The following is a 17,892-nucleotide window of genomic DNA, read 5'->3' as shown; positions in this document are numbered from 1 at the left end:
TGTTTAACAGCAGACATCTTCTCATGAGATGGCTGAAAGGAGACTTAACTAAAACTCTACCTGTAAATTTCTCTCCAATAAGCAATTTGTTAGCCAGGGATTCGTCCACCCGTGTTTTGGACGGCCAAAGTCAAAAGTAGACAGGTGGAAAAATCATCAAAACGTCCATAAGATGGGCAGAAAATTTAGTTTGATTTATTTTCACCTTTTTTTCCTCCATTCACATCATATGAATATCATATGTCTATGAAAATAATATATCATTTAAAATACCTTGGGCGTCTTTTAGTGTAATGGTGTGCTAACCTAGTTTAAATTTGGGTTCTAATGCGCATGCATTGACTTATTCAATCAATTGGATTGCCATGATTCTGGAGTCAACAAGGTCAAGGTGGCACACCTTAATTAAATTTTCATCTGATTCTGAACTAATACTTTATGTGCTGAAGCTTAGGGAGTTAGTTGCTTGCTTGTAAGATGAATTAAAATGCTTATTTTCTTTAAAGGCAATTTAGTGGTTTGTCATGTATATGTATCAACTTAAGGGGGTTCGAAACGATGTTTCTGGAAAACAAACTGAATTTAGAACCATTTGAATAGATTGAATAAGTTAAGCTAAATACACTGAGCAAAATAGTTTTTGTTTGAAGGAAATCGGACATACGGTTGTCAAGATATGCATGTTTTTAGTTTCTTTGTATTCTATTGTTTTTGCCAATATATTGATGAAGTTAATGAGGAAAATTGGCAAAATGTGCTCATGAATATTCATGTTTGCCAATATTATACCAATATCTTATGAATAAACCTTCATACTACTTTTATTTTATATGATTTTGACATGAAACTTTGCCAATGTGTTTCTATGGCCTAAAACATTACCATGTGATTTTGCCGCCCATCTAATTTGCATATTTGCATAATTAATTAGCATTATACTTAAGGCTAATTAATTATGCAAATATGCAAATTAGATTTGCGGGAAAATCACATGTTAAAGGTTTAGGTCATAGAGACACATTGGCAAAGTTTCAGGTCAAAATTCTTAAAGGTAAAAATAGTATGAAGGTTTATTCATAAAATATTGGGAAAATATTGGCAAAATTAATATTAATGAGCACATTTTGCCAATTTTCTTCATTAACTTCATCAATATATTGGCAAAAACAATAGAATACAAAGAATCTTTCAACAGCAATATCTCAAAAACCGTTTGTCCGATTTGGCTCAAATTTTAGAATTAAGATTATTTTGCATATCTCTCTGCAACAAGTCTATTTTAATCTCAATCAGAGCAACTTGATTTTGCCTTTCGTACCACCTTAATGGAGATAAAAATATTGGAGTTATGCAGAACTCCTGAATTCAGTGTGTACTTTGAAATAAATGTGATCGATCATTGTGCATAATCGATATTGGATCTGGATCCTGACTAACAAATTAATTTTGGACAAGCAGTTTCTGGATCCTGGCTAACACCCTGCCAATAATGACTTGTTTTGCAATCTACTTCATATGCCAGTAAATTAAACCCCACTTTGAACACAACTTTCGCCAGTAATATCTGAGGAAGAAGGAAAGTAAAAAAAAAACCCCATACCCATATTTGCAGACTGCCTGTTATGAGTGATTACAGTAAGATCAATTTTGTTTATGTAAACGTCAAGTGAATATCAAGATACACTTTGGAACACTCAAGTTTGTGAAGTAATTTTGCTATATACTTTATATGTTTACATAGTGACTATTTTAAATGAAAGTGCTAGCAACATAAAGATTATCACATGAAGCAATTTTGTACACTGCACAAGGGACTAATCTTGATAACCCAAAAGGGCTGACACGAGAGGGTAAAAGATCCATATTATATTGTTAAGGGATGTGGTATGAACGTTTGGACAGTATTTATTGTGGGACATTAGAGCACATCAAACATATCGAATTGCATTCTGAATACGAAGAATGTCCTTCTGATATCAAATAATTTTGATTTTTGAAATTCGCAATGTAATACACATTTTATGGCAAATGATTAAAAATTGATATTTTTGATATTTAACAGTACTCGAAGTAAACTTTATAAATCTGATGATATGTACTTAAAGTGTATGTAGGTGGGATGAAAAGCCGACGATCAATTGAAAATTTTGACCTTTCGTATTGAAGATATGGATTTTTTTCCCCAAAACACCAAAAAAATTAGGTCTTTTGGGGGAAAATCCATATCTTCAATATGAAAGGTCAAAATTTTCAATTGACCGTCGGCTTTTCCTCCCTGCTACATACATTTTAAGAATATATCATTAGATTAAAAAATGTTACTTCGAGGACTGTTATATATCAAAAATGTGAAATATATCAAATTTTTATAATTTTTCATAAAATTTGTATTATATCGTGAATTTCAAAAAATGAAAATTATTTGATATCAGAAAGATTCTCCGTATTCAGAATGCAATTTGATATGTCTGATGTGTTCTCATGTCCCACAAAAAATACTGTCGAAACGCTCATTCCGGATCCCTTAAGGATGCAATATAATGTTAAAAGATACATAAATGAACCTAAAGCAATTTTGGTATACAGCTGCTAAGCTGAATCATTGTGCACTTAGTGATAAAAGCAGGAGTGTCCACACATTAAGTAAATGGTTAAAATACAAGTATTAAAGTGGTTTCTGACCATTTTCAATTAAGTTAGTTTTATGCATTTTACTGTAAATTCAATAATGATGATTTGATAGTTGAAGACATTGCCTTTCACAATTCATTAATTTATTTCATTCAAGGTTTATTAGAAAAATGTGTTTCATACATACATTGTACAGGCAAAGTACATAAGTTAAACAATAAATAATATATATATAATTTGACAATATTTTTAAACAAAGACACTTCAAATGCAAATAAACTTCATTGATCACTCATACAACCAACCATCACTCGCCTGTACACACCTATACCACACACTCACCCCCACTCACACTCCCATCACCCTCTCACTCCAATAAATAAAGGACCTACAATTACCAAAATTAATTCTACAACAGGATTTGCACAAAGGTGATATCCATACATTCACAGGGATGCATTATGATTGTCAGTAGCACCATTTAAGCTTATGGTCAAATAGCGTCAAATTTTATTACTTGCCATGTTAAACATTGGTCACATTTTATCGAAAATCAAATTTGATTTGGGGGATGTATTTGTGTTCTAAATCTAGCTGATTTTGGGGCTCGAGCAAACTGGCTTATGAAATTTTTGAGAAAGAAAAAATCCGGACTCAGCGAGGATTGAACCCCGGTCGCTGGATTTCCAGTCCACCAGTCCAGGGTTTAACCACTGAGTTAACAGTTGGTACTCGGCCAATTTAAATCTAATTAACTATAACATGTCAACTGTGATATCTGTTATTGTAGTATATGGCAAGTTGCCAACACACATAATCCCTTTGAAGTGGACATCAAACTCTCTCCTTTTTTCTCATTTTCCCTGGATAAATCAAGTGAAAGTTAAGGGTAAGGTAATTCCACTTTGTCTAGTAGGATCTTATGTACATGTAGCTCTAGATTGATCATGATAATGCAATTGATTTATTTATTGAATGACTGTAATATCATGCAGCTGCACATTAATTCACAGCTATCGCTGGTTTAAGGGGGTACTATACCCCTGCAAAATTTTGTGCCTATTTTTGCATTTTTCTCAAAAATGATAGCGCATTGATGACAAGTAAGATATGTATATTATAGGGGCAAGGACTACAACTACTGCACTGAAAATTTTATTTCAGCACAGACAACAGTTGTGGAGTTACAGTCAAAAATGAGGAAAACCACTATTTGATCAATAAATCAATAACTACTTGCCTTGAGTTGCTGCATTTTCAGTGCAGTAGCTGTAGTCCTTGCCCCTATAATATACATATCTTACTTGTCACCAATGTGCTATAATTTTTGAGAAAAATGCAAAAATAAGCTCAAAATTGGGCAGGGGTGTAGTACCCCCTTAACTTCACCAAATGTGACAATCAGATCAGATCAGATCAATGAGCATAGCTTCATACTGATTTTTTATTCTCAAATTCACAACTATTGGACTTCATAACATTTTGATGATTGTATGTCAAGCAAAGCAAGTTGCACATCAAATTTTGGGAACCAGAGGTTTGATTGACTTTGGCATCGCTACTTTCACCTGCAATATGAGGATTGTAATTGTATGTCAAGAAAGTAGACCCAAGTCACACTCATCAATCAAATCTTGGGGTTCCGAAACATGTGGAAAGCTAACAAGAAGAAAAGTTGACTTTATCACAACTGTTGGTGGGAGCTCTGTAGCTTGTGGCTGTCATCCACCAGCCTTCAAAGCACAATGGGTTGTTATTCTGTGATCATTTGACCGCTGGTGGAATTGTAGTCCGAGACGAAAATTCCTAAATTTGATGAGCTTATTGTGAAAGTGAAAGGTTAAAAGATAATTCTCTGTACTAAAGGACCATGAATTGAATTTGCATTTGTCATGATTTTGTTCCCCTTACAGTGATGACCTGTTCTCCCTCAACTACTGCCCAGGTAAAGTGTTGTGCATTGGTGCTTCCTATGTGTCTCTAGAGTGTGCTGGGTTTCTAGCCGGTGTAGGGCTGGATGCCTCTGTCATGGTGCGATCCATCTTATTGAGAGGCTTTGATCAGGAGATGGCAGATAAAGTGGGCGATTACATGGAGAAACATAATGTGAATTTCATCAGGAAAGCAGTCCCTACTAAGGTGAGGATTCTTGACACAGAAATTGTCATTATGTATGATTTAGCACAGGACAAGAGATTAAATTCAATAGGGTCAGTCCATGTCGAAACAGATTGAGTGTACACCCACCCTCTTGGATTTTGCTCTCCTTTGGCTCAGGGGTACCTTTCATGGATCCCTAGGTGAGGTCACAAGAAAAAATTCAAATTCCATTTCGCTTTGCGAATGGTGGGCAATCAAAGTTTGGCGACCTCGACCAAAATTGTGAATTTAAGGGTCCAAATGACAAAGTGCTCTCTTTGAGGGGCACTTTCTTCTTAATTGAATCAGTTGTGATCCTCTTTTGAATGTGGTCACTCACTGGCTGTGTCTGAAATACCTAATGCCAAAAAAGATAGATTTGAATTTCGTTGGGATTTCAGAGGGGGTCAAAATCAGCACTTCGTACTGTTCAATCAAATTATCTTGATTTTGAAGGACCCATGATAATGTCACAGTGCACTTATAGGTCCTAATTATGTTCAGAATGGATTAACCATATGCCAATGTCTATGAGCAATTCAAAAAAGAGAAATTTCTAGACCCCTACAGAATTTTAGGCCACCCCTAAAGTGGTTCAGCCACAAATGGCACTTAAAGTCGGCAAATTTTGACCCCTAATAACTTTAGGTGTACACCAGATATGAATTTCTAGTCTTTTGCATCTGAAAGAATGTAGTTTAATGTTACTAGGAACATAAGATTTGTTTTGTATTTTTTGTGTTTTAGTATTAAGTTGACGCTTTCAAAAATAGTCAGTTTTGCCTAACATACCATGCATACAGGATACGGTACAAAATGCCAATTTTAGTATGATATTTTTTTATATTTTTGATCACTTTATAGCCATTTGTATTATTTATCCTGATATTTCAAGTTGCTCTTGAGTCAAGTAATAAGAGAAAACTACTTTCTAATCCTCTGTATGGATTTTTAAGGGGGTCAAAAATGCACTTCCTGGCAACGATGCACATGCAAAGTACAGGTTATGGGGGTCAAATTTTCAGAATGCTCCCAATTATGTCAAGTAATATATCAAATTACTCGTATGGTCATGAGGATTCCAAAAATGTATAGTTTGTTATGTGTCAGACCTTTCAGGAGGCGCTATGACGAAAAATGTTCATAGGTCAACGACCTTTTGAAAGTATCAAAACACAAAAATACAAAACAAATCTTATGTTCCTAGTAACATTAGACTACATTCTTTCAGATGCAAAAGACTAGAAATTCATATCTGGTGTACACCTAAAGTTATTAGGTGTCAAAATTTGCCGATTTTAAGGCTGAACCACTTTAGGGGGGCCTAAAATTCTGTAGGGGGTCTAGAAATTTCTCTTTTTTTGAATTGCTCATAGACATTGGCACATGGTTAATCCATTCTGAACATAATTAGGATCTATAAGTGCACTGTGGCATTATCATGGGTCCTTCAAAATCAAAGATAATTTGATTGAACAGTATGAAGTGCTGATTTTGACCCCCTCTGAAATCCCAACGAAATTCCGAAATCAATCTTTTTTGGCATTAGGCATTTCAGACACAGCCAGTGAGTGACCACGCTCAAAAAGAGGGTCACAACTGATTTAATTAAGAAGAAAATGCCTCTCAAAGAGAGCGCTTTGTCATTTGGACACCTTAAATTCCCAATTTTGGTCAAGGTCGCCAAACTTAGATGGCCCACCATTCGCAAACGAAATTGAAGTGGAATTTTTTTCTTGTGACCTCACCTAGGGGTCCATGAAAGGTACCCCTGAGCCAAAGGAGAGCATAATCCAAGAGGGTGGGTGTACACTCAGTCTGTTTTGACATGGACTGAACCAATAGTCAACCAGATTATTCCAACATACCATGGAGCAACCAACGTCACTGGGACTCCAAATTTTGGGTAAACATTAAGAAAATCTTAAACAAGTTATACTTATAAGTGATTGTTTAAATGGAATGAACATACTATTGTCTAATAATTAAAAGGTAAACAATATGTAATGGTTTAATAGGTACAATAGATATTTGAAATCTGCTGTGAAAAAATTGTCATCAAAAAATGCAAATTTTTCGGCAAAAAGAGACCCAAAATCAATTTTTTTTTTCTCAAAGAACACATGAGATGCCTGGTTTTTATCCTACAAAATGAATCTACACATAATTTTACCCTAAATATGAAACATAAACTTTATCACTGTTTTCACCACTAAATATTTTTACACACTTTTGGCTGTCAAATGGTACCAAGATCTTGAATGCTGTGTATGGCCAGTTTGATTTTCTTCAGTTATGGATTATGATAATCCACTTACATCCCGAGTTATAATTTATGCATTACAAATAACAGTTGAATTAGGGCAAGGTGGATTTTTTCAGTTATGGATATGATAATCTACATCCCTGAGTTATAATTTATACATTACAAATAACAGTTAATTAATCAGCCTTCACACTTGTTGGAGGGAGAGAAAAGGAGGCATGTTCATCACTACTTTACTAAACTATAGGATCCACAACTTATACATGTAAGTTCCCCTAACCAGGGTTGTTGATATATTTTTGATTTTTAAAATTAAATCGGATTTTTTGTTACTTAAATCATTTTTTAATTCATTTTTTTTATTCCAAGAACTGCTATACCCCATGAGAAAGTCAAAAGAGTACAGTTGCAGTCAGTACCAGGTCAGTACCATTGACTTTCACTGAAGGTCAGTGTTACTGACCGCAACATTGGTTGCTCTAAGGTATGTTGGAATAATCTGGTTGACTAGATTGAATTTAATCTCTTGTTTTACAATTCCCAGATGATTGAGAGTACATTCACAAAACGATTCAGTACAGGGTTTGTAAGTTTTTCGTCGTAAGTGGAAAAAGCATGGTTTTAACCATGGTTTTTCAACTTGGCAAAAAACATTTTACCAACTGCGGTAGCAAAATTAGTTTCCTGAGTACTAGTCTTTCAGGGTTCCCAGCCACTCAGGGAAAATTATGAGGGAAAACTCGAGGAATTTGAGTGGCCTAAGAGGGCAATCATTTTTATCACTTGGTTCATGGTGGATAGTCACATATGGTGATTGGTGAGGAAAGAATAACTATAAGGGGTACAGGGAGGCCATTATTTTCATGGACAAACAAGTAACCTGTGTATTTTAACAGTATTATCATTTACTCTATTATAGCCAACTTTTGTCTTCCCAACCTTGGTAAATTGGAAATATTTCTCATGGAATTTTGGAAATTTGTCAGGAAAATATCAGGGAAAACTTCTGAGAATTTTGTTTTTGTGAAATGCTGGGAAGGCATGATTTTTCAGTGACCATCATTTTACATACGGCTTGGTGGAGCTCATTTGATATTGCCATACATTTCAGACAAACAATATAAGTTCTTTTACTCAGCATGTGTGAATATTTTTCAATTCCTTTCAGATTGAAAGATTGGAAGATGGTCAACCTGGCAAGCTACGAGTGTACTACAAACACACAGGTAGTGATAAGGAGGAGACATTTGACTGCAATACAGTAAGTTTTCAGAATTCTACACTGAATAAGAAAATAATAGTAATGTGGATTTATAATGCGCACAATTCAACCAAATTAATGGCACCTAAGGCGTGTGACGAAATGGGACTTCGGGCAGTGTTTGCCTTAAATGGGATTTTGTTTCGGGTATATTTGATCTCATGGGCATTCCACTTGGTGGCGGGGAAGTGGGATATGAACAGCGGTTCAAAAGTAGGGGTCTTTCAATGAAAGATTTTGATACCAAAATGTGTGTGGGGGGTCATTGGGTAAGAAGCCCCTAAAAATGGGGGTCATTCAGTAAGACCTCTGGGCAATTTTGAGTCCATAACAGTGCCAAAACACTAAAATTTTCAAAAGGGAGTGTAAATTAATAAGTGTTAGCTCCAGTTGCAGTTAAACCCTAGTGATAACACATTTGCAGTGGATTATGGGAGGTTCTTAAAGGTGGGTAACGTGATTGACAACCTCACCCCCCCACTTTACCACATCTAAATGCAGATTTTGGTATCAGGTGAAAGCTCATATTTGTCTCATTAACATATTGAAATTAGGTGTTCCAAACAGGTATATTTCTGAAGAAATCATAAAAAACTGACAAATTAGTCTTGGCTGTGGTCAAGGGCTTATTAGGCAGCCAGCCGTGTAGGGAGTGTTTTACACACCCAAATTTGTAATACACACCCAGTTTTTGCCCACATGGCCTATACTTTGTACACATATCTTAAATTTACACCCCCAGTTTTACACACCCAAACCTTCAAATCCTGCCTATAAGCCCCTGGCTGTGGTATACCACGTTTGAGACTAATTAGACAGTTTTTTTGATGATATCTTCAGAAATTCACTGTGTTGGCTTATAATTTCAATATGGTACTGAGAAAAATAGGGTCTTTCACTTGAAATCAATATATTACATGATCATGATGATTATCATTAATAAAACCACTGTAGACTACCAATATCACACTGTATAAATGTCGGTAATTCTATAAGGAATTAGTCACATTTACAAAAAACATTTACATGTTCTTTTTGCATGAGTCCTTGAAAAGGCCGGATGACATTTTATGTTCTCTGTAAGTTTTAAAGAATTTGATTTTCCAAATATATCAGGTCGCCTTTCTTTAAATCATTGTGTGGTTTATATTATTGTGATCAATGAGTGCTTATTTACTCAACCACAGTTTGTGTTGGGTTGTACCAGTTAATGGAAGTGATTGAAATTATTATTCATTATGCAGTGTTTGCCTCAATCACATTGTAGTACTTCCGCAAACAAATCACTTTTTCCGCAAACAAATTATTTTTATAACTGCAAACACATCCACTAATCTTGCATTGTCATCTAGCTACCTTGTGTATTTTCTAAGCCTTCATCACGAGAATTCTGTTTTTGCAATGTCCTTGCGTACGTCTGTACTTCCAGATTCTGTATGAAAAGATAGGCGGATTGACTTCAAATTTTCCCTCATATTACAAAATATAAAAATTTGACTTTCATTGCCAGTTAGAACTAACTAAAGGATTAGGATTTATCTACATTTTAATTCCCAAGATATTTTTAATTCCAAAAATTGAGTACTGTATTTTTCTGGTATTAAGAGAAGTATCAAGATGGATCAAGACAACTGATTCTCTCTATTGTCTTTGTTTTCAGGTACTCATGGCTATTGGAAGAGATGCTTGTACACAAGGCATCGGTCTGGATAAAATAGGGGTCATGGTTAACCAAAAGTAAGTCTTATACATTTTATCTGAAAGTGTTGATAAAGAAAGTAATGTGGTCAAGCACAATAAGTCAGATATTGGGGGAAATCTATTTCAAGCTATATGTTCATATCGCCAGGAACACTGTATGGATTAATATGAGACTACTATAAACTGGATGTTGATAGGTTGTAAATGTGGCTGTCTGTTAGATAAATACAACGGGATGCAGTTGGGGATAGTTTATATTTGTCTGATATTGGTCGGTAGGGCCGGCGTTGGCACCGTTTTTGATGTCGACATATTTCGTGCCTTGACGTCGACATATATTTGGGTTCCGAAAAAATACCAGGACTTTTTTTTCATGATTTTAGGAATATTTTAAAAAATTTAACCTAAATATATCTAGAAACACCATCGGCAATTTCAGCAAATTTCCAAGATGGCCGTCTTCATATCGAGCATGTAGCGATAAAGTGTACAATTTACACCGGAAAACAAGGCAAAATACTGCCAAAAGTATGACCCCTGAAGGCAAATAACATGAAAAATTGGCGAAATAGTAGGTAAAAGATAAGATTTGGCATTGCATTTTGTTGAAAATACATTGGAAATGGCCAATATTTTGAGTGAAAATGAGCTTGCCTGACAAAGTTTTACTGGGCCATTGCCTTAGCACTATGTCGCCATGGACGAAGTTCTGTCGATATGTGGACATAATTCACTTTGTCGAAAGGATTCCGACAGAGGACCTGTCGACGCCGGCCTTATTGGTCGGTATATGCAGTAATCACAGCAATATAGAACCAAATGAATGTTATTTCAGCAAAATTTGGAATGTGTTATTTTAACTACTGCTGATGATGAGATAATTCAATATGGTAACTGACTAAATTTGCTTGGTCATATCACATATAGGCTTTTTGCAGTGTTGTGCACAGTGTTTTGCAACCTCAATCATTGAAAGTGCAGAATAAAACATGGCAACTTTTCAATAAACCAAATAATCGATATACAATTTATTGATCTATATTTATAGATAAATAATTTATTGATCTATATGAAGTTACACATGTATCTTCCTTGTGCATCCAGATGAAGAAAGATGTGCTGATTACATTATCATGATTATGGCATTATGCTAACTTCATAGTCAATGACACTCTTGTAATAGCATCATCTTGTGTGAATGTTGTGAAGCAAAAAGTAACATTTAGCCCATTTTTTTGCTCACAGATGTTTGGAAATTGTGGCCCCAAGACTTTAACTGTCATAAGCTTACACACTTGTCATAACAGATTGATTGACCTGATTTTAATTTCTCCTCTTAGGACTGGTAAGATACCAGTGGTGAACGAGCAGACCAACATTCCCCATATCTATGCAGTAGGTGATATTCTTGAAGGCAACTTAGAGTTAACCCCAGTAGCAATTCAAGCTGGACGTTTTCTTGCACGTAGACTCTACGGAGGCAGCAACAAACAGTGTGATTATGATAATGTACCCACTACAGTGTTCACTCCACTGGAATATGGAGCATGTGGGCTGGCAGAAGAGGATGCCAACAGGAAATATGGACAGGATAACTTAGAGGTAATGTAACCAGTTAGGAGTAGGGACTACAAATGATTTGCATGGGTGTGGTATATCAATATGAGGGTCCAGGATACCAGAGAATCGTGAGAATTTTAACAAAAATTTTAACAAAAAAATGAATCTACATGATGTTTTAACATAACAAATAATGGAAGAGTAGATATTTTGAACAAGGCTGAAAATAAATTGGCTATAGGCAATAATTATTTCAGGCCTAATAGGAAATGGTGAATAAAAATCTTGAGTCCTGGTAGAAAAGCTTTTATTTTCAGGTTAACTAATGGGTTTTGTTTTTTTTTTTTTTACCACAGCTACTTCCAACCTCTGGAGTACACAGTAGCCGGCAGGGACGAAAATGAATGCTATGCAAAGATCATTTGTGACAAAACTGATAATGTAAGTAGATGTTAACAGACTTCTTTCTATCTGTTATGTGGGTTTTTCACACAGTGACTGGCTGCACCAGTACTGTAGTTTTCACACATTAACCGGCTGCACTGGTACTGTGATATCCGATGGCGCACCCGAATAAAAATCAATTGTTATGGAATCCCGTCGTGAAAGCCTATCTAATTACATGTGGGTTTTCATTTGCAATTTATAGCAGCTTATCTGACCAATGAGATTTGTTGTTACTTGCACCAATAGAATAAGCCATTTAATTGGCCAGTTAAGGGATCTAAAATGAGCGTTTATTGCGTTTCGACAGTATTTTTTGTGGGACATGAGAGCACCTCAGACCTATCGAATTGCATTCTGAATACGAAGCATGTCTTTCTGATATGAAATAATTTTCATTTTTTGAAAATCACAATATAATACAAATTTTATGACAAATTATAAAAATTTGATATTTTTCAAATTTTGATATATAACAGTCCTCGAAGTAAATTATATAAATCTAATGATATATTCTTAAAGTGTATGTAGCAGGAGGAAAAGCTGATGGTTAATTGAAAATTTTGACCTTTCATATTGAAGATATGGATTTTTTCCCAAAAAGACCTTATTTTTGTTTGGTGTTTTGGGAAAAATCCATATCTTCAATACGAAAAGGTCAAAATTTTCAATTGATCGTCGGCTTTTTATCCCACCTACATACACTTTAAGTATAAATCATCAGATTTATAAAGTTTACTTCAAGTAGTGTTAAATATCAAAAATATCAATTTTAATGATTTGCCATAAAATGTGTATTAAATTGCTAATTTCAAAAATCAAAATTATTTGATATCAGAATGACATTCTTCGTATTCAGAATGCAATTCGATATGTCTGATGTGCTCTAATGTCCCAAAATAAATACTGTCCAAACGCTCATACCCCAGCCCTTAATTGTTCATTATAAGTTGCTGACTCATATTCTTTTGTGAAAAATGTCAAATTTAGAATAGAGTGTTGGGCTCTGCTGCCCACTGTAGCAACAACCCTGCTGTCTGCTCACATCTCGCCCACTTGATTTGATCAGCTTAAGATCTGTTGAGTGGAAATGTTACCAAGACTGCATATTTTATCATTAATATTAGGTTATGTGCATGCTTTGAAGAGAACTGCAAATGTGGTTCGATCTAACAAAATGGGTTATTTCATAATTCAATAATGAAATGGAGCAATGTCTTAAAGGAATGTTCCATTTCATGAAAATGTCGATCTCACCCAATTCTATGGAATTCTCAGCATTCAGTACTGCACTGTTAAATGGGCACATATTACATTTACCCAATTTAAATTGATTTCAGTACAAGTTAATGTTAGTTTGTTGGTGTCACAAACACAAGAAATATGTATGAGAAAGGTTTTTAACACAAGTCTCCACATGCATAAATGACAGCCACGGGAAAAATTTCAATGACCATCCAAAGATATATCTTTCCAATATCTTGTGTATTATGAATTGCTCTAATTGTTCCCCCGGAACGAGTTTGAGAAGGAGACTGTGAAATGAGCACCTGCTGTGTGGGTGTGACAAATGCAACATCATTTCCTCTTCAACACCTTAGCTATGAGTTTTAAAAATATTGGTCGAGACAAAGTCGAGTCCAATATTTTAAAACTCATAGCGAGACCAATAAATATATTGGGCATAAAGCATCCAACTTAATCATTATTATGTTTTGGATCCAATATTTTCACACAGTTGGATTCATCAAATCATAATAATAACCTAAATTGGATTACGGTTACAGGTCTGTCACCTTTTTGGAATTTCTTGGCGTGAAACACTGTTGAACAGAGGCGTACCGGGACGGAATTATTATTTGCCGACTACAATGTTCAGTTTGACCCATGATTATTTGAGTCATGGTGCTCAAGATTTTAAAAAGTGGGGGGGGGGGGAGGGGGTAGTGACATCAAATTATTTTTTATAATGCGTGAGATTTTACTCATTTGACAGCTCTTTGCTTGAGATTTATTTTGTTTGTTTTATTTCTTCTTTAACCTGGGACACTCAATCAGTTGAAAACACAATTAATCATCTGTTCTTCCTTGAGGCCCAGAAGTACCTAGGCGTGAGATAATGCTACCTTGGCATGAGAAAGTGAGCGAATGTGTGAGACTCACACCCAATGCGTGAGAGTTGACAGCCCTGCAGTTATGACGTCAGAAATTTATTGTTAATGTGAAAGGTCACATGTATGAGGTCACAGGTCATTTACTGGTCAATCCTGCATTAGATTTATATAACAATAGGGACATATATTGCGCATTGTATAAGTACTAATCTAGTTATTTTGTTACTTAACCATCAATTCCATCTTTACAGGAGCGAGTAATAGGCCTTCATGTGCTTGGACCCAACGCAGGCGAGATGGTACAAGGTTATGCAGTTGCTCTCAAGGCTGGTGCCACCAAGGAACATTTTGATGCAACAATTGGTATACATCCAACCTGCTCAGAGGTATGTAAACAAGGGAAACTTTTGATTCTTCTTGATATTTTTCAGCGAAATTACTGACTTTGCTCACACTTAAACCATACTGATTACTTCATAAACATACTATTCTCTGCTACCATCATGTTAATTGACCTTAGCAAGGATACTGTACTACATAAGGTATATTGCTGATAGCGATCGATAGCCAAAAGTGATGAATGCAGGGAATGAAAAGGGCTTAAATTTGCCATTGTGGATGACAAATTTGATAGTTTTTTGAGCCTTTTTCACTCCCAGCATGCATTACGTCTGCCTATTGCCTATCAGCAACATACTTTATAGGCTTGGTTCTTTTCATTATAAAATCACAGCATTTGGCTTAGTCATGCTCTAGCTGGCAAGCTGAGTAGGTTTAGGGTAGTGGAAATTATGTTGTTGACAAAAGTTACTGTGACAACGAAAATGATCAAGTAATTTGTGGTTTGGGTAACCTGAATTATGCTCATTTCAGTTAGACACAAAGAGAGCCAACTGCCCCGTGTTTGCATGCTGCTTATAGAGGGCGAAAAGTTTACCTCCAGATTGTTTCGAAATATGTCTGATAAACTTTGATTTAAAGTGCGTACTACAGTGGAAATTTCAATTGAATGAACTCAGCCTGACATAGCGTGACAATTTTTTGCATACACTGCGCAATGTACACCAGCTTGTGCGAAAGGTTGTGCGTTTGCGTTGTAGTTTGAAATATGCGATATACGATCGCAGTTGGATCATGTACAGCTGTTAAAAGCTGTGTTCATTCAACCGAAATTCCTCGTGTAGTTTGCGTTTAATGCATTGTGCCAATAATGTTCACCCAGTGCTACGCACTCGAACCTTTGTCACGCGCGGGCTTAAAATGCAAATAATTGATCAAATTTTGGCTTAGCCGATAAATGGCAGACTATTGTGCCCCGCTTCCATGATGGAGACAAACCAAGATGGCAAATTTACCACAGGCTAATTCCTAATCCAATCTCTTTGTAATTTGATCCCTTGTCCTCATAAATACCATAACTGCAATATTGAATATCTAATGCATATTTTGTATTGTTTTTCTTTCTGGCAGATGTTCACAACACTAAATGTAACAAGACGGTCAGGTCTAGACATCAAACCAACAGGATGCTGAGGTTAAACCCTACCATTGTAAACCCCTAATTGCAGTCAGTAAGCATAAATAAGTCAAGAAATAAATGTTATGCATCTTCCACACAAACGTTAAAATTATTTATTTTTATATATTCCTTTCATTTCTCGTGATATGATAATATATTTTGTGAGTTCAAGATTATCTTTTCTTCCAAGGGACTGATGATTGTTAAAATGTGTGCCCTTGTCTTTAATAATCAGGTGTCATTATAAATGATTTGTATAAAATAGCTGTACAAATATATTATTACTAACATCTTCTTTACTCAAAATTGGGAATAATACAAGAAAGAAAAAAGTATTTTTATCCCCTGAGACAGCGTCTCTGATTGGTTAATTACGCAAAATATCCATCTGAATGACCAATTAAAATACAGCTAAGTATTTAAGCTTGATCCCCTTCAACTGTACCACCATTCTAACCATGTTTCTGATTGGCTCAATAAATCATAATAGTCTTCTTGTAACCAATCAGCAGGTAGTACTCATGTGGTTATAAAACATTGTACTCAGGAATGATTCCAGGAATAATTCACACTTTATTTATAAACTAATATGCAAATGATGATCTATTTAAAGAATCTTGCAACAACAGTTCTAAAGATTTTTGGCTAGATAACTGATTGCATGCAGGAAAAATGCACTTTACTTTTACTCTAATTTCTTCATGTATGCATAAATGAATATGATTCGATTTATGATTGGGAAACAGTAACTTTCTTTTTCTAATAGTTACGTACTCCTTAATTTCCTTTTGTATATATATTTTTAAAACCAGTGAACCATGAAATTTATAAATTAATAACATTACATTTCTGTGTGATGATGATGGTGCATTTAAAGTATACCATTGATTTCTGATTATACTCAGTATGTGTGGAAGATGCAAAATATTTGTCTTGTTGACAAAATTTTCTTAAGATTAAAAAAAAAGACTGCAATGTAATGGGGGTTCAATGGTGGGGTTACTAATGTTATAATAAACGGTAAAATTATTGTGTAGTATCACTGCCAACTTGCGTGAATTATGACGGCGTATCTCTGAAACCTGCATTGTCGGGAGGGGGTATGCTTGAGAATTGCTACCAATAGTTTTGCCATAGTGTGTTCTCCATTGAAGAATTGTAAATTGTGGTGCAAATTACAAGAGAGATGACTTGCTTGAATGTATGTGTCATATGATGATGGTTGCAACCAAATTTGCTTGTTATGTGAGTTTCTTATAACTTCTCAGATGTGGTGAAGCTACATACAACAGAACAAGTGTCTCATGTTTTATAATATTTGGCTATGCCAGCATTTTGCCCATCATGCACTCTTCCAGGGTTCACAGACACGAGAATATATCACTGGCATAAGTACCCTGTAGAATATTGCAATGTAAGCTAAAAGCCTGTCGTCGTTGGGCAGGAAACACCTCCTATGTGTTATTGGCCCCTGAACATTTTTTAAAGCAAAACCTCCTATGTAACCTGTTAGCATTTTTGTTTTAAACCTGTTCAGGGGCCACAAGCGCATAGGAAGTTTTTCCTGCCCAACGATGCTATGCATAATTTAATGGCACTTACCTTGACCAACGGCATTGCTGGTACATCCTGCCAGGCCTTCCTGTCTCAGAGAAGTCTGCATGACATCTACACCTGGGTAATGCCTCTTGGTGCACTATGTGGTTCTCTCTGTGAGCCTTTCATTGTACTCTAAAGTTGATGAACAATGTTTTGACTCCTCCAAAGTGGAGGCAAGGTGGGGTTATTTTCTTAACCAAGAGGATGGATTAAGTGCAGTGTGGTTAAACAAAATATGTTGGATGTTAGTAAATTAGTATACACATGCAGCCAAAAGAAATATTCATTTTATACATCTCTGAGATTGTCAGTATGTATTGTTGCCTGGAAATTAGACACTAAAAATGTTAAAATCTAAGGACACAAATTTTATGTGACAAGAAACTCACTTGACTTGGCAATATCACTCATATTGCATCCAGACTCAATGACAAATATTCAAGTGAATAGTTGTATGCTATCATGTATGTTGTTCATTCACAATTTACCATATCAGTGGAGACTATTAAAGGGAACAAACCAAAAGACGGATACGGCCTTTTTGATGTAATTTATAATAAGCTGATCTCGCCCCAATCTATAACCAAATCAGAAGGTGTTAAATAACATTAATGTATTTTAACATTAATGTATTTTAAGACTACAAATAATGTAATCT

The 17,892-nt window shown here is 35.3% G+C and overlaps 1 protein-coding gene across 1 annotated transcript in view; it reads left to right on the top strand.

The window, feature by feature from the left end:
* Positions 1-16,300, top strand: part of LOC140148516 (thioredoxin reductase 1, cytoplasmic-like) — an 80,272-nt gene extending 63,972 nt beyond the window's left edge. The window contains exons 10-16 of the mRNA XM_072170501.1: positions 4,545-4,770; positions 8,205-8,297; positions 9,958-10,034; positions 11,339-11,601; positions 11,905-11,999; positions 14,368-14,502; positions 15,587-16,300. Coding sequence (XP_072026602.1) covers positions 4,545-4,770; positions 8,205-8,297; positions 9,958-10,034; positions 11,339-11,601; positions 11,905-11,999; positions 14,368-14,502; positions 15,587-15,649 — 952 coding nt within the window. The 3' untranslated portion in view covers positions 15,650-16,300. The remainder of the gene's footprint in view (positions 1-4,544; positions 4,771-8,204; positions 8,298-9,957; positions 10,035-11,338; positions 11,602-11,904; positions 12,000-14,367; positions 14,503-15,586) is intronic.
* The last annotated feature ends 1,592 nt before the right edge of the window (positions 16,301-17,892 follow it).

This window comes from Amphiura filiformis, chromosome 3 (assembly GCF_039555335.1).
Source record: "Amphiura filiformis chromosome 3, Afil_fr2py, whole genome shotgun sequence".
NCBI lineage: Eukaryota > Metazoa > Echinodermata > Ophiuroidea > Amphilepidida > Amphiuridae > Amphiura > Amphiura filiformis.
This window is presented reverse-complemented; position numbering and strand designations above follow the sequence as displayed.